Raw genomic sequence first — 21,737 nt, forward strand, 5'->3', positions numbered from 1 at the left:
AGATCAGTGAGATTGCTCCAACAATTGCAACTGTATATTGACTGACAACAATATATTTCAAACCACAAATATTTTTATTCACAAAATAGCGTTGGTGCCCCCCCAAATAAATAAATAAAAATAACAAAATACATTTACGAATACATTTACCCTTTAAAATATTAAAACTGATATAATATTAAAACTGAAAAACTGAAAACTATTAATCCTGAAAAATGTTATCTTACCAGTGAAAAGTATTAACATTCAATTTTTGTGTAAAATCTGTGAAATTTGAACGAGTTTTATTTGTAACATGGATTCATTCTTTCTGAAGAAAGCACTCCGTCCGGTACTGTGTTGATTCACTAGAGGGCACTAATCCAAGGTAGCGGATAGTATGGGAACAACTTGCGAGAGGAGGCCATTCACTAGCCTGTTTTAGCTACACACACCTAGCTACTCTTAGCTAGCCGGCGGCTAACCAGCGAGCTAAAACATCAGTTTGTCTTAATGTCGCCTGTCTTACCAAGTGATGGCAAGAGAACAGTGTTCACAAATCGAAGCTGGTGAGTACTGACCGCTGCTTTAATTCGCGACTAAATATTTTGCATTTACACTGTTTCCAGTTGTGTGCCAGGTAGCGAGCTAATTAACCGAGCGCAGCCCGGAGCTGGCTAACGCTAGCTCCGCTCAATAGCTACTTCAGTTAGTACCAAGCTCATTTACTGTTTTTCTTTTCAGAACTCTATTACCTCATTGCCAGATTTCTGCAGTCTGGACCATGTAAAAAAGCCGCAAAGGTAATACCCTACGATAAACAAAAAAGCAAGTCGTACTGGTTAAAAATCGTCTAAATAAGTAGGTTTGTTAGCATCCGTTGCTAACTGTGTCTCTGTGTTGTTAGATCCTGATCGAGGAGCTGGAGGAGTATGAGGTAGGTTCAGCTGAACCTTTCTGAGTTTATTTTCATGTGCGGTTTCCGTAGTGATGCCCATCTTGACGCTTTTTGGGGCCAGCTTTTTAGTAGTTTTGATCGATGCTAAATAAAGGAGCGCGATTCCCTGCCGGGACGAGCCTCGCAATTTTGTGTCCTCTCTGATATCGTCTCTTTTAACTTTAGTTGGTCCCGCAACGATGGAGTTGGGACGGGAAGAAATACAAACGGAACTTCCAAGATTGGGTGAGTGTGAATAGTCATTAATAACTTTTTAATAATATGGATCTTTTTATTCCGCTTTCGGTTGACAATAACCTTTCCGTGGATGTCAACGTTTTAATTCTTTTAACCAACCAAAACGGCGTGTTTTCAGCATGTTTGTATTTATTTTAACCTATTTAACAATCCATATTAGTGCAGGCCTGTTGATAAATAACTATATACAGGCTATGCTATTGTGTGGGCTAGTGGGCGGAGAATGAAGATAAGAGCCGATAGTGATAGGCTGAACTAGATCCAGCGCCGTGTCAGTCTTCTTTTGGAGCCAATGATATCGCAGTTGCGTTGGCGAGCGAACCGGAAGAATAGCAAGAAGCTCTTTTGATTCGCTGCAAGCTTTTCTCTCCCTCCTCTTTCTCTACCTCTCCCTCCCGTTCCCTTGATTGTTTTCCAACTATCTGCATGACAAAACCATGCACACATTATGATATCAGGCAGCAATAAACAGGAAGAGGAAAATGAAACAGTTGCAGGCTACTTATGTGTGATTGCAGAGCTGTTTGGATTGGATCTTTCTTGCCTGTATTGAAAATGAGTCAGTTAATGTTATAATCACCTTAAATTACAGAAAGTGAGGCTCGTGTTTTGTTTTTTCTCATTTGCAGTGGTAACCAGCATGCAGAACATTTTGTTTCACCATGTTCTGTTGTTGGTTATTTAAAAATAGTCGTTTCTTCAGTGATCAGTTAGCTGATCAATTCAGTTCAGTTGGTTTTTCAGGATTATGCCATTGTCTAGAGTCGTTTAAATTAACATAACAGTTTATTTTAGCACCCGTAACAATGCAGCTGATGTAATCGTGTGTCGTTTTGTTATTTGTTGTATTAATATGTAATTACCATCGCTGACGTGTGCAGGTGGTGTTGAACCAGCACATTCCTGCAGACTATTTGCTCAGGATTTGCCAGCGGATAGGCCCACTTATAGAAAAGGAGATCCCACCTTGTGTTCCTGGAGTCCAGACACTTCTGGGGCTGGGAAGACAGTCCTTGCTTCGCACCAGCAAAAGTGAGCATATTCCTGTTTTTCTATGATTTTTTAAATGTATTTATTTTGTGCTTTTCATTAGTACCTACTCGGATTAACTCACCACAGCTTTCAGGGTTTTCCGTTAGGTTCTAGTACCTGGTACCAGGTAGAGCAGGGCGATATGGCCAAAAATATTTATCACGATATATATTTGAAAATTTGCAATAACGATATAACTGACGATATAATTGATGCGAGACAAAATACAACTCCACAACATTACTAGCGCAAAAAGACAACCTATCATTTATTTTCACTTAAACAAGAAGCTGGTTTTTATGTACATTAAAGCTTTATAAAAATGTAACAGTGCAAATGCAAATTCCTTGCTGAAAGTTTAACCAAAAGGCATTTCCAGTAGAAATAGGCTGACATATACTGAGCATAACCATGTATAATATCCACTGAAGTTAAAAAGAGGTGCTTTGCAACATTAAACTGCAGTGTGCAGTATGCATTTTTCGGACCATAAGGTGCACGGGATTATAAGGCACATTAGCAGTCAGATAAATCAAACTTTATTAAACTCATTCTTCTTGCTTCCTCCACTTCTGTACCATTGATTCATTAATGTTGAATTCTCTGGCAGCGGCTCTATTCCCATGTTGCTGCAGTATATTAATGACTAACCTCGTATTGTGGATGGATTATCTCAGTTGTTCTCCTGACTGAAGATTGGTCCTTTTACAGCATCCTGCCATGCGATTGCATTTGTCTCTAACCATGAGGAACCTTAACGTTAACTTTTATAAGTGGAAAAGTGTTAGTGTTCGTCCTTCAGCTTCACTGTTTATGTTATGCTAACATAGCTGTGTCGCTAGCGATCACGTAGCACATGATTATATACCAGCTAGCTCAACTTCAATAACCCTACAAACGTCACTGCTGTTTAGTTTCCTGTCTTCATTTATGTTGGAAGTGATAGCAGAGCTGTACGTTTGATTTTTTTCAGAAATCTCTCAGTCAGAACATGCTATATCATGCTTAGGTAACTAGCGAAACTAGCGAGCTAACTTCCGCTAGCTTCCTGCTAGCTTCTAACTCCGTTAAATGTAATACATTTTATTTTCATGGATGCCTGGAAGTTAAACTTCATAGTTACACCTGGTAAAGCAGCAACGCTGATCGTTTTTATTAAAGATGAAAGAATTTAGACAGTTTTTAACTCTTAGTGATGCTGCAGTTTTCGTTTGACCTGAAGTATACGGAGTTTAGGACCCAGATTACTCCCAGATTTAAGGGCATCTTAGTCCGACGGCCGCTTGCATGTTCTGCAAAAAAATGTGCTTTGTTGTGTATCTGACAGACAAACACCAAACCAGTTCCACATCACTGAAGTTGCACCATTTTTACAAACCAATTCTGGTTCATCTGTTTCACTCAACAATCAGCCATGTGCGTATGAAAACAAAGGCACTGCGCATGCGTGTTTTACTCATATTCTATCGCGATATTTCATTTTCCTATCGTTGCCTAACATTATACCGGTATTACCGTGAACGGTATAATATGGCCCAGCCCTAGTACCAGGTACTAAAATAGTACCTACTTGGCCAGGGTTCCAAGCGATCTGAGCAGGTACTAAAGTGTGCATCAGACTGCATACCACCAATTGGTAGGTTATTGACGTCACCCAAAGAGTCATGAGAGTGTCTTGTTTGTGAAAATCTAAATCGCCAATTTTGAAACCTGGCAACGAGGGAAATGGTAACTAAAACAATGCTGTGGTCCCCAAGTCTGATGAAAAGCCACAGATTGAGCAGCAGCTATATTGTTGCCTTGATGTCCACCTTTGTTGTAGTGTTCGTGTTGCATACTAATTATGTCATGGGACTCTCGGACATGTTCCTGTAACAGCTACTACACACATGAGGTGGTACTCGATTGTAATGGAAAACCAGTCAATCTGAGGCGAGTCGATCCGAGTAGGTACTAATGGTAAAGGGGCTATAGTGCATTATTTTTGGCATTCATTCTTCAACTCACTGTTTTTAACATAGGTTGTAGCCACAAGGTATGTAGTGGCTCAGCTGTCGCTGCACTCCACCGAGGACGTCCACCAGAACCTCCAGTGAGCAATGGAAGTTCTCCTAATGTTGGTGTGTAAACTGTTTTTAAAAACATTTTTGCAACAATATATCATTTATGCCTTTTATTTCCACTAAGCACTTAGACCCGTGGTATTAAGTTTTCAGTGTCAGTGTGTTGCTTCTACTAATTATTCGTATGTGTTTCACATCAAGTGTCCATCATGGGTGCTCGCCAGGCCACAGGCACAGGTCGTTTTGGCCAGGTTCTGCCGTCTTCCTCCTACCAACACATGAAGATACACAAACGTATCCTTGGCCACCTTTCTTCAGTCTACTGTGTGGCCTTTGACCGTACCGGTCGTCGAATATTTACGGTGAGTAAGAATTTCTTATTATTTCATCATCCCTGTCTATTTTATTTTAGTGATTGTTCTTCCAGTTGTCGTGCCAGATCTAAGATAACTACTGAACTCTTCCAAAACACAACATGGAGCTTCAGTTGAAGGTGGTTTCCAGTGGAGCTGTCTTATTAATGTGTTGCTGTCGGATTGGTTTTTAGGGTTCTGATGATTGCTTGGTAAAAATCTGGGCCACAGATGATGGCCGGCTCCTGGCAACACTCCGCGGTCACTCAGCAGAGATCTGTGACATGGCTGTCAACCACGAGAACAGCCTCATTGCTTCTGCCAGCTGTGACAAAGTCATCAGAGTGTGGTGCTTACGCACCTGTGCGCCCATCACTGTGCTGCAGGCTCATGCTGCGTCTATCACATCCATACAGGTGATACTTAAAAGAAAGTGCAGAGCCCTTTTACAACATTTGAAGTATCAAATAAAACTAAAAACTTGACTACATCATACAGGAATTAAATGTTTGAAAGCAAATTCATCTACTTAATGCTTTCACCTTATCTTGAGCACTTGACCTGGGCCTGCTGCTGGCTTGTTATGTGAAATGCTGCACAGTCCTTCCCTGTGACTAACCAACACCAACTTTCCTTCTCTCCCTCCTCCAGTTTTGTCCAGCAGCTAGAGGAACAACTCGGTACCTGGCATCAACTGGTGCAGACGGCATGGTGTGTTTCTGGAAGTGGCATTCGCTCACCATGAAATTTAAGTAAGTATTGAGGCGTCTAATGTGGCATGCTTAGTGGTTGCTTGGTGGTTTTCATTAAGATAACCACAGGTTCTGTTTTTTGTTTTTCCTTCCCCTCAGTGATCATCCAGTCAAGTTTATGGAGCGTTCACGGCCCGGGGTGCAAGTCTCCACTTCATCTTTCAGCAGTGGTAAGTGTATCTCCATGCCAGGCAACATTTTGTTGTTACATGATCTCAGCTGCTCTGAACACAGCTCAGTTAATAACTGCACTTATTTTTTTTTTTAATTTTTACTTTTGTGGCTCCTGTTGAAAACCAATTCCATCTCCTATTTTAGGTAAACTTTTGTTGCTTTTAAGATATTAACTTAACCAGGCCAAACTTCCACAGATGCATATAAGAGAATCTCATTTGAGTGACGGAATAAATGCTGCCCGCAGTTTAAAAAAATAGGGTAGTGTGTTTGCAAAATGAAAAGCATTTCATCATTTGAAATGGTTACAAGTTAACTAATATACAGTATGGCAGAACACTGTGAGGGTCATTGTTGTAGACTGAATGTGTTCTTCTGTTAATAGGTGGCATGTTCATGGCTACTGGAGGCACTGATCATATGATCAGGGTCTACTATCTTGGTGCTGAGTCTCCTATGAAGGTTTCTGAGATGGATGCTCACACGGTAAGAAACAGCATCTAGTCACTACATCCTGCTTGGTCCGCTCTGTTGTGCTTTTTAAGCTTCGTTCACACAACTTGTATTCTTTCCTACTTTTTGTGCTTTTAGGATAAAGTCGTGGTCGTCCAGTTCAGCAATAACAGTGACAGGTGAGTGTGCTTGCTCAAATCTGCAGGGACTTCAAATATTTTTTGTGTGTTTTACAAGTGTGCGAAGAATAACTGCGTATGTGTGTCCAGCCTAAGGTTCGTGAGCGGCAGTCGCGACGGTACGGTGAAGATTTGGCATTACCAGCAGCAGGAGTGGAAGAGCACCACTTTAGACATGGCTGCAAGGCTTCCAGGGTAAGAGAGGGAAGACTCGTAGTGTTTAGTGATGGCACTTCTGCCGCTATCATATTTCACGTCCGATGGGATGTTCTTTTTAGGAGCACTGCCGCCACAGGGGACGACAAAGCTAAGTTGGTGGTGACTATGGTTGCCTGGGACCGCACTGACAGCACCATAATCACAGCGGTGTCAAACTACCTGCTCAAAGTGTGGAGCACATCCACAGGACAGCTGCTGCACATTTTGTCTGTGAGTAGCTGAAGCCGACATTATCTGAAGCTCATTCGGTGTAAAATGGCAAATTGGCCTACTTGATTGTCTGTGCTGTCTCTCTGTTCAAGGGTCATGACGACGAGGTGTTTGTGCTGGAGGCTCATCCATTTGACTCCCGCATCATGTTATCTGCCGGCCACGATGGCAACATTTACATCTGGGACCTAACCAAAGGAGTCAAGATCCGCAATTTCTTCAACATGGTAACCGATCCTCAGCGAGCATCACCTACCAGCAATGCTTTGTTTTTCACCAGCTTTAAGTTCAATTTTAAATGTTTGTTTGCAGATTGAGGGCCAAGGCCACGGTGCTATTTTTGACTGCAAGTTCTCAGCAGATGGGCAGCATTTTGCCTGCACTGACTCACACGGCCATTTGCTCATCTTTGGTTTTGGCTGCAGCAGACCATATGAAAAGGTAACTGCTAGCTGAGTCTTGTTTGCCCAAAACAATCACCCCTATCATTTCCTCACTTTTAAAGGAACATTTAGAATAAATATTTGGACAGCACAGTGGATTTGTGATTACACATTTTGTTCTTTAATCATAAGAATCGGTGTCACCCTGTGGCGGCGCGCTGTTCTTGTTCCCCTCCAGATTCCCGACCAGATGTTCTTCCACACGGACTATCGCCCTCTTATCCGTGACTCTAATAACTACGTCCTGGATGAGCAGACGCAACAGGCGCCACACCTCATGCCTCCACCCTTCCTTGTGGATGTCGACGGGAATCCTCATCCTTCTCACTACCAGCGCCTGGTGCCTGGACGGGAGAACTGCAAGGAAGAGCAGCTAATACCTCAGATGGGATACATGGCTAACAGTAAGCACAGATTCACAGGTGAAAATTCAGAAGAAGTGACAGATGGTATTTGATGCTTGATTTCTCCTTGCTTTACTTAGATGATGGAGAGTTGGTTGAGCAGGTTCTTGGCCAGCAAACGGCAGAAAATGGAGAAAGCCCGTTGGACAATCTCATCAGACAGCTGCAGAATGAACAAGATGAGCGTCAGAATGCAGAGCAGGAGGCAGAAGGGGAAGAAGGTGTGTGTTTTTTGTTTTTTTTGTTGTTGTTTTTTACTCAAAATGATTGAAGTTTTTCTCAAAACTTTAAGTGTCTTTTGTCCTGTGTCCCACCCCTCTCCCAGAACCAGCCACGGCAGATGGCTGCCCCTCCCTGAGCCTGATTCTGCTGAAGGTTTCTTCCTGTTAAAAGGGAGTTTTTATTTTCCCACTGTTTGCCAAGTGGTCGCCTGATTTTTGGGGGTTTTCTCTCCAATATTGCAGGTGCTTTACTAGTGGTGCAACGGATCACGGTTGATCCGAAATAAGAACTGATGCCACTCCACGGTTCGGTACGCACGTGATCCGAAGACTCAAAAAAGGAAAAAAAAAAGTATGTGTATGGTGCGTGTGGTCAGTCTGTTAAGCGGTTGTTATGGCCGGCGCTAGCGGTCCAAGTGGCGGAGCAGAGGAGTTTGCGGCATTTAAGCAGCCCTTTGCTGCCCAATCCGACCGGGCTAAAGATATGATGATGTGAACGTGCTTGAGCCACGCTATGATATCTCGTTGCGCATCCACTTCAGTGTGACAAGATCATTCCAAGCATGTATGAGCATGAAAGGTTTAAAGTTATGGCTGAACTGTCCCAGGCATCTTCTGTTGCTCTAAATACAAATGGGTGGACCTCCAGGGCAACGCAAAGCCACGTGACCGCTCGTTATATCACAGCAGAGTGGTAGATTCAAAGCCCTGTACTGCCCTATAGATTACATTAGATTAGATGAAACTTTATTTATCCCTAAGATGGGTTCCTCCCGGAAATTCAGTTTCCAGTAGCACAGCACCGACAGAAGTTGCAGAATGTGAGCAGAAATATACCATATATACACCATATATATAAATACAGAGAATACAAAAGGAATAAATAGAATAAATAGGAATAAGAATACAAGGGAACAGCACATTTCAAGTATTGTGAGTCTATTACACCGTTGGATATTAACAAAAACTATTGCACAGTGAAAAGGCGCTACAGCTTACTTGTTCCCCCCTCCTTTTGTCCCCGTTTCCCCTCCCTCTCCCCTCCAGCAAGGAGTTAAACAGTTTGATGGCGTGTGGGACAAAGGAGTTTTTAAGTCTGCTGGTCCTTGACTTTGGGAGAAGCAACCTGTCACTGAACAGACTCCTCTGGTTGTTTATGGCCGTGTGCAGAGGATGCCCAGCATGGTCCATAATGTCCATATTGCACCTTAATTTGTTTTTATATAAGTGCGTGGAATGAGTCTTCAGTTGAATGTTTTTTAATAGGCTAAAAATACTTATAAGTAAATGGCGAGTCGAATTTTTGTCTTTTTCCCCCCCTATTTTTGCTGATCCGAAAATCGATCCGATCCGTGACTTAAAACCGTGATCCGATCCGAACCGTGAGATTTTTCATCCCTTGCACCACTAGGCTTTACCGTACAATATAAAGCGCTTTGAGGCGACGCTTCGTTTTATTTGGTGCTATATAAATAAACTCAAATTAAATCGAAGAGAACATTTTTGGCTCTTTCTCAGTGGCTGAGGTTATACTTGTGAAATTCTACTGTTTTTGCAAAACTCTGAACATAAACATTTCTTGTCAAGTTTTTCCAAAAGTGGAGTTTGTCCCCAGTAACCTGTAATTATATTTAAAAGAAAAAAAATATAATCTTGTTTTCAGCTGGTGAAGGCGCAGAGGCGGTGCCCTCCTCTCCAGTTGTTGCACCTCGCAGAAGTGGGCAGGTGGATGGGGTGTGGCAAATGCAGCATAACGCCCTTCCCAGTCAGGTGGCCACCGAGAGGGACCTGCTGGCCTGGAGCCGCAGAGTGGTGGTCAATGAAGTGCTGCAGGGGATATTCAGGTGAGGAGGATGAAGGGAATTAGATTAGTTTTAAGGGGTTTGCATAGAAAGATTTGATTTTAAAGCAAGGAGATCTTTTTTTTAATTTTAAATTCAAAATGCTTTTTTAAATTTATTTTTAAGAGTTTCAGAGGAGTGCAGACAAGCCAAAGGTGACATTGAATGTTCTCTATACTACGCTGAGAGGAAGAAGAAACCAGTAACCTGTGCACCTAAGGTACGCTATTTTCTGCGTCACTATTGTTACGTCAGAAATCGCACATGTGCTGATTCATTCCTGATATTTTGGGTTTCGTAGAGCGATCTCTTGTCTTCACGCCTGCGCTCCCTGCGGCCCACGAAGAAAACTCATAAGCGCCATGCCTATCAAACCCGGTCAGCTCAAATCCGGCGTCCTGGAACCAGGAGTAGAAATCCCAGCAACCGACGTACCTCTAACAGCCAGATGGACTCGGAGAGTGATGGAGAAGTATGATTCACCTTGTTCTGCTTGATTTGTAAAGTTACCGTGCTATAAGGTCACTTAGTAAACAGGAATAAAATCAGAAACAAGTGCTAACTGTTAGCAGTCATTCGTGTTATACTGAAGGTTTTGGATGTATTTTTGTTAGCAGGCAGAAGAACAGGTGGAGCAAACCGATGCATCTTCAGATGGTGATGCTCGGTGGCAGAGTGAAAGCAGCTCCAGGTAAATAAACACACTGATCAAGGAGAATTTTCAAAATATAGTCCGATCACCTGCCTGACGATACCCCGCTTTGATTCTCAGCGATTCCTCCAGTGAATATTCTGATTGGACAGCGGATGCTGGGATCAATTTGCAGCCGCCAAAGCGACCTACCAGGAGACCTGTACAGCCTCCAGATTACAGCAGCTCTGAGGAAGAAGGAGATAACGAAGCCAAGGAGGCAAGGACGAGGGAAAAAGAGAAGAGGAAGAAGAAGTCCAAGGAGACCAAACAAGTGAGCCACCTGCAGCTGCAGTAGTCACAGTAAAAGCACATTTTGCTAGTTGTCACACAACATGGCACGAGTATGTACTTTAACATGTGGTAAATCATATACACTCAGAAACCCACCTCCTCTCTGGGTGGACTTGATGCGGAAGAGTGGCTGCCGCCATCTTGGATTATGGAGACTGTCCCCCGCTGCTCTCCTTTTGTTCCACAAATGGGAGATGAAGTAAGGACTGACGCTCCTAATATCAAACAGGAAATACATGTTACATCACACTTTTTAAAATCATGATTCTCTTGTCCTCCTCCAGCTCATCTACTTCAAACAGGGCCATCAGGCTTACGTCCGGGCTGTTCGCAGAGCTAAGGCTTACAGCATCAACCCTCAGAAGCAGCCGTGGAACAGACTCAACCTCAGGGTGAGGCACAGTTTTATATAATAGCAAGTGCTGTGTATCGGCCCCGGCATGCTCCATTAGTGCCCAAGCTGTTTGGAGAGTCTGAAAACGGCAGCCAATTTTTGTAACCACCTGAAAGCGGTAACCTGGTGGTCTCACTCACTTTGCACTGCTCTTAGACCTGAGCAAAACTTAGCAAGCCTCTAAGCTCTCTGCTGAGTCCCCCTTCAACCCCGGTAGTTCACCACAATCTGCTGCTGTTTTTGTAAATGAAAACAACTTGAATCTCTTGAAACACAATATACAGAATGCCACAGTAATCCTTCCTTACAGGAGTTTGTACAGCTGCATTGACCTCCTTTTCTCTCCTTCCGCCTCAGGATCAGGAATCTGTGAAAGTGGTTGGAATTAAGTATGAAGTGGGACCTCCTACCCTCTGCTGCTTAAAAGTGGCGTTCTTGGACCCAGTCTCAGGGAAAATGACCAATGAGTCTTTCTCCTTAAAGTGAGCATGAGCAATACTTGTATATTCAATGTAATAAACGACTGTGACCACATGTATTTGACCACTTTTTCATTCCCACACTTCCCAGGTATCATGACATGCCTGATGTCATTGATTTTCTGGTACTGCAGCAGTTTTACAACGAGGCTAAAGAGCACAACTGGCAACCTGGTTAGTCACTCCCCAGCAGTCTCCTTCCTGTATTTACTGCTCACGTAAAATTGTAAGGACTGTCCGTCACCTTAGTTTGATCCTCTGTTCAGGCATGAGGTTCCGCAGCATCATTGACGACGCCTGGTGGTTCGGCTCTGTGGAGGATCAAGAGCCCCTGCAGCCAGAGTATCCCGACAGCCTGTTTCAGTGCTACGCAGTAAAGTACGTCTGTGTGTGAGCAGAGCTCGCTGTAATTTTTTTAATTTATTTTTTGCTGGCTTCATGTCACCTTCTCCACAGTAAAATCAGATAAGCATCTCTAATCTCATACGCAGCATGATCTAGTGGCATATTATCACATTTGTTTCATCAGATGGGATAACGGTGAGCGGGAGAAAATGAGTCCCTGGGATATGGAGCCTATTCCTGAGGAAGGTCAGTAATATTTATTGAAATGTGTGTATTATTTTGAAATATGGCGCTCTGTTACAGAAGATAAAAGACGCAGAAAAAAGTCAAACATAATCGTACCCAATAAAAGTGAAATACTGCACATTATGGCATTTCTATTGAAAAGAAACACATTTGATCTCATTCATCTAACAGCGGGGTAGAAACCCACAACAAAAACATTGTCTGCCCTTCATTTCCGTGTCCTTATTGGAATAACCATAGAAACCATAGAAACACTGTTTGTGTTTTTATTGAACTCTATTCCATTAATTTTAACCCAGAGAATTCTTTATAGCCTGCAGTGTAACTTTTAACTACCAAAAAAAAAGTATTTTACTTCTCTCCTTTTTTTTCTTGGTTACTAACTGCTGTTTAATGTTCTAACACTTTTGTGGCTCCATCAGCTGCTTTGCCAGAGCAGGTTGGTGATGGTGTAGAGGTGGCAGAAGAGGAGCTGAAAGCTCTACTCTATGAGCCTCAGGAAGGTGAATGGGGGGCTCATACACGAGATGAAGAATGTGAGCGAGTCATTCATGGCATCGATCAGCTTCTGACACTGGGTATGCCTCCCAAAAGGATTGATGAAGCTTTGCGGTAAAGTACAATCTGACCTTGTTTTCCTGACCTTTGCTAGGTTTGATTTTATTTGTGTTTGTTCCCCAGATGTAGCCAAGGCGTTCGCATTACCGGTAAATTTGCAGGACTACCCTCTGTACTGCACCGTAGTGGCTTACCCCACTGACCTCAGCTCCATCCGCACACGTCTGGAGAATCGCTTTTACAGGTGAAGCATCATGCACTCATAAACCTTCTCTATGAGTTCAAAGTCCTGGTGTGTTAACGTCTGAGTTTCAACCACTGATGCGTTCCTCTGCTCCAGGCGGATCTCTGCATTAATGTGGGAGGTGCGTTACATCGAACACAATGCCCGCACTTTCAATGAACCTCAAAGCCCCATTGTAGCAGCTGCCAAGGTGGTGACTGATGTTCTCCTTCATTATATCGGGTAAGACTTGACAGAGTTTCTGCTGTGTTAAATTTACCGATGCTTTAACAGTGGAGTGACCATGATGAAAACAAACATTTCTGATGCCTTGATCCCGCTGCCTCATTCAGGGACCAAAGTTGCATCGACGTCTTGGATCTGTATCGTAAACTGAAGTCTGAAGTCAGCAGTGAAGCTGAGGTGGGTGTTGCACAAGTGTTTTTGCGTTTGTGTGGTTTGTATTATTAGACTGACTATAGGATTCCTGCAGATCACTGAAAAAGTCAGTAGAAAAGAAAATAAGGTCTTTAATGTTTCATGTTTCCTACAAAATTACTTACTTTATTTTAGGATGTGATTTGAACCATTGCACTAGAGATTAGCTTAGGAAGCCAACTGTATTTGTTATCCAGTAATCCATTAATGACCTGATGTAGACGTTGCCTTTGTTTCTTGTTTGATTTGGAAATGAAAAGGAAACATAGGCTATCCCAGCTGGAGATCACTGCATTACATTCACATGTCCCAAAAAGCAAATGGAAACATGGATTTTTATGTGGTTTTTTTTTTTTTTTTTTTTTGCAGGTTGACTTGGACGTAGATTCAGACACTCCAGGAACATCTACAGGACACCGGGTAAGGCAGCAGTTGATATTTGACAGGATTTTTAACCTCCCAGCTGTTGTCCCAATCTCAGTGACTTTCATTTTGTCTCTACCAGGGAGGCACTGCAAATTCTAAGAAGCGTGGTGTGGTTCTGGATCCGAAAGCCTGGCGAGGTCAATGTCGAGAGCTGTTGCGTCGAATGACAGCTTCCACGAATTCCGAACCTTTCAGGCAGCCTGTGGATCTCTTTGAATATCCGGTAAAACAATCAGGATAAACCTCCATTTGAAATAAAACCACACATGCCAGACACTTTTTACAGCTTAAAGTAGCATTTGCAGTGCATGCTGCAAGTGTAAAACTGAAGTTGCATTCAGGTGAAGCACTGTGTTCTTCAGCGTTTCTGCACTCTTTTTTCGTTCAGGACTATCGAGACATCATTGACACTCCCATGGATCTGGGTACAGTGTCAGAGACCCTGGCAGTAGGAAATTATGAAAATCCCATGGAGTTTTCCAAAGACATCCGCCTCATTTTCAGCAACTCTAAAGCATACACTCCTAACAAGAAGTCACAGGTGAGTAGTTCACTGAGAAATAAAACATTCTGTAAAAATGCTGTTGTTATAGGTGCAGTCTGAGAAAGCTTTGGTTTAGTGTTTACGTATCGCGTTCTTTTATTTCTAGATCTATACCATGACCCTCAGCTTGTCGGCCTTCTTTGAAAAACACATCATCTCCATCATTTCTGACTACAAGTCTGCCATTCAGAACGAACGGCGGGCTCGTCAACATCTCACTTACAGGAACAGATTGCACAACGGAGGCAGCTCGCCACCTAATAGTCCATCCCACAGGTACCCGGCCACATTCACAAACCTAGACGCACCGTGTTATCAGATTATATTTTTCACTCGGGCCCATCAAAGTGTCTGCAGCTTCTGAAAGCATCTCAGAAGTGCCGTACTGAAATAAAGAAATGTTTTCTCTTTAATATCATTTCAAGGCGTCGTGGTTGGAAAAACGATTCCAGAAACTGCTGAAAGTTGCAGGCACCCTGTCGTTGTTTATATTTATTATTGTGTTGTTAATAGGGATGGGTATTGATAAGATTTTCACGATTCCAATTCCATTTTCGATTCTGTTTAACGATTTGATTCTTTATCGATTCCTTTTTTTTTTTAAAAAGGAGAACACTAAGGTCGATTAGCTTAGAACTTTGTTTTATATCTTCTCTTTGAACAAGATAGAAATTTAGGAGTAACATGGCCTTACAAACCCAACAGTGAGATCTTAAGAGATCCACAGCCTACGGCTCTTCAATGGGTGTCACAGGGTCCCCAGGAAAAAAAAAATTGTAAATGTAAAATAATAAAATAAATATTCTTCTGTAGCAATAACAAAGTATAACATAAATTATTCAGTAGCAATTACACAAGAATATCCAGTAATGTCCCTGCCTACAAGTAAACACATTCACTTACCTAAAATCGGGGGCATCTGCTGTGGCAAATGGGTGCAAACATCTGACCACAAACTTCGTCACTGCTCGGTGACATTCGTCTATCCTGGCCTGAAAGGAGACGCTACCGGTAGACTGCAGGGAGAACTGCCAGCATCTGAGCCAGACTCTGTCTGTCTCTCTCATCATGGTCACCTAAATGCACAGTAATGGCAGGTTTTGTAATAAGGCAGATCGCGCTAACATAATATGCACTGTTAGCTGATTATTTACCTGCCGCATTAACGGGAGAGGACGTGCAAACGTTACCACTGCTGCTGGGTTGAGATTCACGAGTCCGGAGCGGAATTCAAAACATGACATTCATTTAAGGTCATCGCGTGTTTTGTGAGCAAATGCTTTTGCATATTCGTAGTGTTTCCTCCCTTAGATGAAGTATCTACTTTGCAAGTATTGCAAGCTGCCCTGTTGTCATCCGTTCTCGTAAAGTATAACCAAACTTTTGAGCGTTTGAGCCGCTTACGCGCCGTGTTTCCTGCCAGGTAAATGACGCTCCGCAACGTGGTGACGTCATTCGGGGCGACTGGAATCGATAAGGGAATCGTTTGCAAAAATGGCAAACGATTCCAAGGAATTGAAACAGTGGGAACCGGTTCTCAACAAGAACCGGTTTTCGATACCCATCCCTAGTTGTTAACAATAATTCTGAACTGTTGCTTCTTTCTTGTTCCCCTCTCCTGCCCAGCTCAAAAGGAAAGCACAAGTCAGGGAAGGCATCAAAGCCAAAAAAATCCCAAACCTCAACAAAGAATCGTTCTCAGAGATCACATAAAGGTACGTCTGCACTGTTGTGGCTTTCTGTGCTTTATAGATCCTTCTGCTGCGTAGACTCGTGCAGTGAGCTGCTCTTAGAGTTGGTTAAAGTAATAGTTCTTACTCTTCAAAAACCAGAATGACCTCAGTTTGGTTTTAATCCAATGAAAAGCTGCAGAGGTTGTTTGTATCAAAACTTAACAGATGTTTGTTTCCTGTGAATCAAAGCGTAACATCAGTGTCATTTTTCTTTTTTTCAGCTTTTACAGATGGCTCATTAAAAGTGTCAATAAACACTTTTATTTAAACAACTTATTATATAATAGCAGGGGCAGTATGACTGAACATTTATATACCAGTATTTTAGAAGCCTTGCAGTTTCATGACGCATCACCTTTAAAAAATAATAATTATAATAACACACATTTTATTTCATAATTGTGTCTTCACATAGCTTTACAGTGACTCGTTCTTCAGGACTGGATAGGATGTAGAAACATATATGTCTTGATAAACTAAAAAAATTACACAACTGAAACAAAAAATAATCTTTCAACAAAACTGGCATGTGTGGAACAAGGAGCTGCCTGTTCCACTCTGAGGTCACATGTAATGACACTGAAGTCAATATAAGGCTTCTTACTGTTGATGTTTCCTGCAGCAGAGCTGGGAAGTGCAGCTTTGAAACAAACTCTGTTTACACCTTTCCTTCCAAACTTTGTGGCACAAATTATTCATTTGGAAAGACGTCAGTTAGTCTTGAGTAACGCATTAAGCAAAAGTTGATGTGACGCAAAAAGCAATTCTCTCCTTTGCTTCTTTTTTTCCCCCAAGGCCAAAAATGCTCCAAACAGCAGATTCTGCCCTCTTTTCTTTATCTTGCATCACTTTTTACTGTTGTTGGAAGTGGTGACTGTTTGCTGTTAGTTATGCTATGCTAAAAACAATTTCCGTTTCTGCTAGAAAGTTTGTTTCCCCCAATTAAGAGAGTTAAAAATTGTCATTTTAAATCAAATTCTGCATCATAAAACTGTAACGATTAATACAGGCACATCTCAACAGAGGTAACACGCGACACAGCGCAAGAAAAGTTGACCAAAGGTGCATATTGAGAATCCTGTCTTTTAGAAATGTCTGGAAAATTTAGTTTATTGAACAAACTGCAAACAAACAGTGAGTGGTTCTGCCCCAAATCTTTGTCCAGCAAACATCAACTGTAAGGGGAAAGCCGTACTCAGCATGGCCATGCAAGCCTAGAGGTGTCAGTCAGCCAATAAAATCTCCCGCCTGAGTGATGCAGGCAACTTTTCCCACCTTTAGCATGTGGTGGTGATGCTGTGTGGATACTGATCAATCTAAGGTTTTGTGTAAACTTGGCTTTTAGTTTTAGGAACATGCTACAAGCCAGTATTTATCTATTTATATCGTCACTAAATCTGTAGCAGGTCAGCAAATCATGGAAAATAAACCAGGATGGAAGAATTAATGAAATATCCATGTTAATCAAGGAGTTTTGAAAGCTTGGGGACATGAAAAAAGGAAAATATGAAAACGCTACCAAACAAAAGACAAAAAAATCTGTTTTCAGAGAAACTGAAGAGAAATGGTAGGAATGGCAAACAAAGTATATTTTCCTACTTATAAAACAGGTCACCATTTCAATTTGTCCATTTGGCTCTACTTTGTTTAGTGTTAGTTAGCTAATATCGAGGTTAGCATCCCAACAAAATGGTGAATATAACAAATGACATTCAGGCTCTCTGCATTATTTTTGATGGTGTTACCTGACTTACATACATTCACCCCTGCTAAAAGCTTCTAGTATCTTCTAATGTGATTAGTTGCTTCTGTACTCTCAGCTTTTCTGATGGATAATTGCATTGTGTCTATTTTTTTTCTTTAGCTCAGCAAAGCGGTAATGTAGCAGAGGAAGAGGACGTCCAGCCTTCTTCCCCAACTTCAGGGACGAGTGTCAGGAGCAGAAATCAAGGACCACATCGGGTGACCCGCAGCCAAGCAACTCCCGTGAAGAAATCAGGTATTGCGAGCAGTAACTAAAAAGCATGCACGTTTTCCCTTTTCAGTGTTTCTGCAAAGTTACGGTGCAGAAGTGACCCGCCGCCCTCTTGTTTTCCATCAGGTCACCAGAATAACTTGCACCTAAGTAACGGCTCCAGACAACGGCACTTGCGAGAAACGTCGCAGTCCGACGATGAAGAGGAGGCGTCAGGATCCAACAGCTCCTCGTTGGAGTCGTCCTCCACCTCGTCGTCATCATCATCATCATCATCCTCCTCCTCCTCCTCATCGTCGGACAGCGACAACAGCTCTGACTCTGAGGTGGAAAAGTACGTGGAGGGAGGAGGAGATCACGACTACAGCAAAGCCCCCTGCCTGTCAGTACGCCTCTCAGCTAAGGGTAAGGTGGCAGCCTCAGAAAAGAGGAGACACAAAGGAGGAGAGGACACAGAGGCACAGGGACCTAAACGAGCACGACTGCAGCTTGAGGTAGAGGAGCAGCAGGATGAGGAGGAGGAAGAGGCAGAGGAGGATGAGGAAGAAGAAGAGGAGGAGGAGGAGGAAGAGGAAGAGAAGGAGCAGCAGCAACAACAGGTGGATTTAAAACATGAGGAGGAAGAAGAGGAGGAAGAAGAAGAAGAGGAGGAAGAAGAAGAAGAGGAGGAAGAAGAGGAAGAGGAGGAGCCAGAGGACGAGGATGATAACAACTCTGAGGTGCAGACACGAGCAGCAGCAGCTCCAGCAGCAGCTAGCAGCCAGAGAGGCAGCCAGTGTAAGTCTCGGCGGGTCAACACACGAAACCAGGGCCGCAGGACAGTTCGATACGGAGACGACTCGGAGGATGATGGCCATGGGTCGAAAGACGACCCTCTAAACCTGGGCATGTCCCGCTCAGGACGGGTACGCCGTATGACTGAGAAAGCCCGTGTCAGCCACCTTATGGGCTGGAGTCACTGACACGTCGCCCCTCACCCATCCCCTTTTTTCCAAACCTCAATGAAAGAACTGTAAAACATGAGTAACACATCAGGGATTATTCTTTTTCTTTTTATACAAATTTGTGTGTGTGTATATATAATATATAAATATGATTTCTCTTTTTATCTAAAGACTGATTATGACTCTCAAACTGATAGCCGGTGCTCATAAAATGTTGCCACGGATTTTTTTTTCTTCCCTGGTCAACAGAGCTTCTGTTCAACACGGACCCTCTCCAACTGGATTAACTCACCTCGGCCTTACTGCTTCTCTGGAAGAGCCCTTACGACATGGCTCTGGTCTTCTTCCTCCTCATCCTGTGGTTTCACGTCCAGAACTTTAAACACTATATAAATTCCCCTTCTTCCCTCCAGCAACCTTTCTTGCTCCTGGTCGCCAAAGAAGGATGTGGAGATGCCAAAAAAAATGGTGCTCATCTGTAGTTTTGTTTTGTTTAATTTTATTTCTTTTTCACTTAGTAAATCAAAACTGTTGTGGTAGTGGTCACAGCCACAGGTGCAGAATCACTTAAGGTATCTGATGTCAACCTTTCTCGTTTGCAGCACAGACTTCCATCTGATTGTGCTCTCCTCAACTGAGGACTAGCAATATTAGGAAGAAGTGGGTAAAATAAAATGGCAACACGCTCTTACCCCAGGGCATAAAATACTGCTGTTGTTCTTGGCTTTGTACAGATGTTGTCTTGAGATGGGGTTATGTCACATTTGGGTGCTTCATTGTATTTCACTTTGTTTTCTTTCAGTTTTTACTTGCTGGTGAGATTTGAACACCAAAAACTGCTTGGTTAGGGAAAAGATTGTTGTTTACACCTGCTTGTTGAAGAAGAAAAGTTTACCTGCTGTGTTTAAATGCGACTCCAAGCGGTCCATAAGACCCAAACTGTTTTGTATTTGAGTGGTAGACTGGTTTCTATAACCAATCACTACACTGTCTCCACCTCTTTGCATTTCTTTGAGACACTGGTGGTTTTGACACAACAGCAGTATTTGACGCCCTGGGAGCAGACGGAGAATAGATTACCATAGTAATATCCCTTTCAATGTCCTTGGTCTGTGAATGTGAAAGGAAATGTCTTTCCCCAGCTTCTTCTTGCTTGGGTCTTCTCTTCAGCACTGTTATTTAGATAGAGTTGGGTGCTGTTTTTAAAGGGTAAAGGTGGTGTATTCTTTCTTTCGGGGGTAACAAAGCCACTGTTTTTAGTGCTGTTGTACTCTGAGTGATCAGACCTGCAAATATTCATGGTTATTTCCGCAGCTCCTTCTCTACCCAGCCTGTGCAAAAGCAAAGGAATGCCCTGGCCAGCTCTCTTCCACAGAAATATTTATTTTTCCATTGCATTATACTCGGGTTACTTTATCTATTTCATACTTTATTAGTGATGAGGAAAAAGGAAATATTTGCACATTTATCTCCTCCATGTGGCAGCTGAGTAATAAAGATATTAGAGAAATAAGATGAAACCTCATTTTTGTGTAAGAATGTTTGAACTGTGCCAGCGGCACTTTCGATTCAGCCTCCCCCCCCCCCCCCCCCCCCTTTTTTTGTTTTTTTTTTTTGTTTAGGTTTATAAATATAAGTAGAAATCTTTTTCAACCTGTGCATGATTAAACTGAAGGTCTCATCTGATTGCGCTTTCTTCTGGTTAACAGCAGAAGTATCATCCTTGGATGACCGTTTCTTCTCTTTGTAGCCTGATGGGTTTCAAACTTTGATAGTAGATCAACTGCACACATGATGGCTTTCTCCATCACCCTATACAATCACTGTCTCCCCCCCCCCTACATGACCTACATTCTCATATCAACACTGGATGCTATGATTCAGACACACCTTCTCACCCCTCCGTCACTGAGGAGAGAGGCAGGCCTCCGAAGTTATTGTAAAGCTCGGTTAGTGACAGATTCTGAGAGACGAAACACAAATCGGCGTCTAAAATCAGGTGTGCTGAGCAGCAGCATTAACTGGTGTCTTGGAATTCCTATGGCTCAGTGTGGGAAGACTATTCTTATTTTGATACAGTATTTTCATACAGTAGATGACGCTTAGTCTTGCCTCAAAGCATCAGATTAGTCAACAAAGACAACGTTCTCCCATAGGTTGAATAAGCTTAATGTGTTTTTTATAATGTTTTAATTGTGTTTTGTTTTTTTTAATAAAAAAGAAAATTAACTTCTCTCAGAATTTTGTCCCCCCTTTTTTTTCTTTTAAAGCATTTTCCATGTCTGATATCTGTCCACGCTAAGCCTGCATAAGCTTGAAGGGCTACTTGCGCAACACAGGGACTGAGTCATCAGTTGTCTTAGTAATGGGTCGTAAACAGCCACCGAAGGCAGAGATTCGAGAGTTTCTGAACACTGGGGCTGCTGACTGTGATGGTAGGCAGTCATAAACCTCACTGTACCATTTGCAACTGCCTAACTGCATTAATGCACTGAAAGCTGGGGTGAGTCAGACAAGGAACAAACAAGGTTGAGCTGTGACGCACCGTGCTCCACCACACCTAGAAACTGCAGTGATGCTGGAGGATCTTACGATTTCTAACTATTCGGTGCATAAAGAGATAAAGGTCATTTTTAGTGTGACGAGTGTGCCAAACAGCAACAAAAAAAAGGAAAAGGTGACTTGTTATATAAAACGCCTTCATTCTATATCTAAATTGAGTCTTAAACTGCTAAATCCTCAAATGCTTATATCAAGTGATTAAAATCTGATTAAAGGCTTTTTCTTTGTAATGTATAGCTGCTGGGTGAGTGCAGCACACGGCAGGAAAAGAGTGTGTTGGCCAGTTTTGTGTCTTCAGCATTAATAAGGTAATGATTAGAATTACATCCTTTAAAATGCAGCATTATAATTGAGGGTGGTCTTACCA

At 42.5% G+C, this 21,737-nt stretch overlaps 1 protein-coding gene across 2 annotated transcripts; it reads left to right on the top strand.

Annotated features, from left to right (window-relative positions):
• The first annotated feature begins 248 nt into the window (after positions 1-248).
• Positions 249-20,321, top strand: brwd3 (bromodomain and WD repeat domain containing 3). Of its 2 annotated transcripts, none has more exons than XM_026181886.1 (40): positions 249-548; positions 724-782; positions 887-916; positions 1,103-1,162; positions 2,056-2,206; positions 4,228-4,326; positions 4,471-4,631; positions 4,817-5,038; positions 5,274-5,374; positions 5,474-5,544; positions 5,934-6,034; positions 6,140-6,180; positions 6,271-6,375; positions 6,459-6,609; positions 6,702-6,836; positions 6,922-7,050; positions 7,231-7,456; positions 7,537-7,677; positions 9,341-9,521; positions 9,645-9,738; positions 9,820-9,990; positions 10,133-10,209; positions 10,291-10,483; positions 10,592-10,702; positions 10,788-10,895; positions 11,255-11,379; positions 11,468-11,550; positions 11,643-11,754; positions 11,906-11,967; positions 12,390-12,545; positions 12,649-12,769; positions 12,866-12,991; positions 13,102-13,171; positions 13,556-13,606; positions 13,692-13,835; positions 14,001-14,153; positions 14,263-14,432; positions 15,783-15,871; positions 17,754-17,888; positions 17,991-20,321. In XM_026181886.1, exons 1-40 carry the CDS (start codon positions 515-517, stop codon positions 18,824-18,826), a joined length of 5,385 nt encoding a protein of 1,794 aa, XP_026037671.1. In that variant the 5' UTR covers positions 249-514; the 3' UTR covers positions 18,827-20,321. The 2 variants fall into 2 exon arrangements, with proteins under 2 accessions (XP_026037671.1, XP_026037672.1); XM_026181887.1 differs by having other exon boundaries at positions 10,136-10,209.
• The last annotated feature ends 1,416 nt before the right edge of the window (positions 20,322-21,737 follow it).

The sequence above is a fragment of the Astatotilapia calliptera genome, chromosome 10 (genome assembly GCF_900246225.1).
Source record: "Astatotilapia calliptera chromosome 10, fAstCal1.2, whole genome shotgun sequence".
Taxonomy (NCBI): Eukaryota; Metazoa; Chordata; class Actinopteri; order Cichliformes; family Cichlidae; genus Astatotilapia; species Astatotilapia calliptera.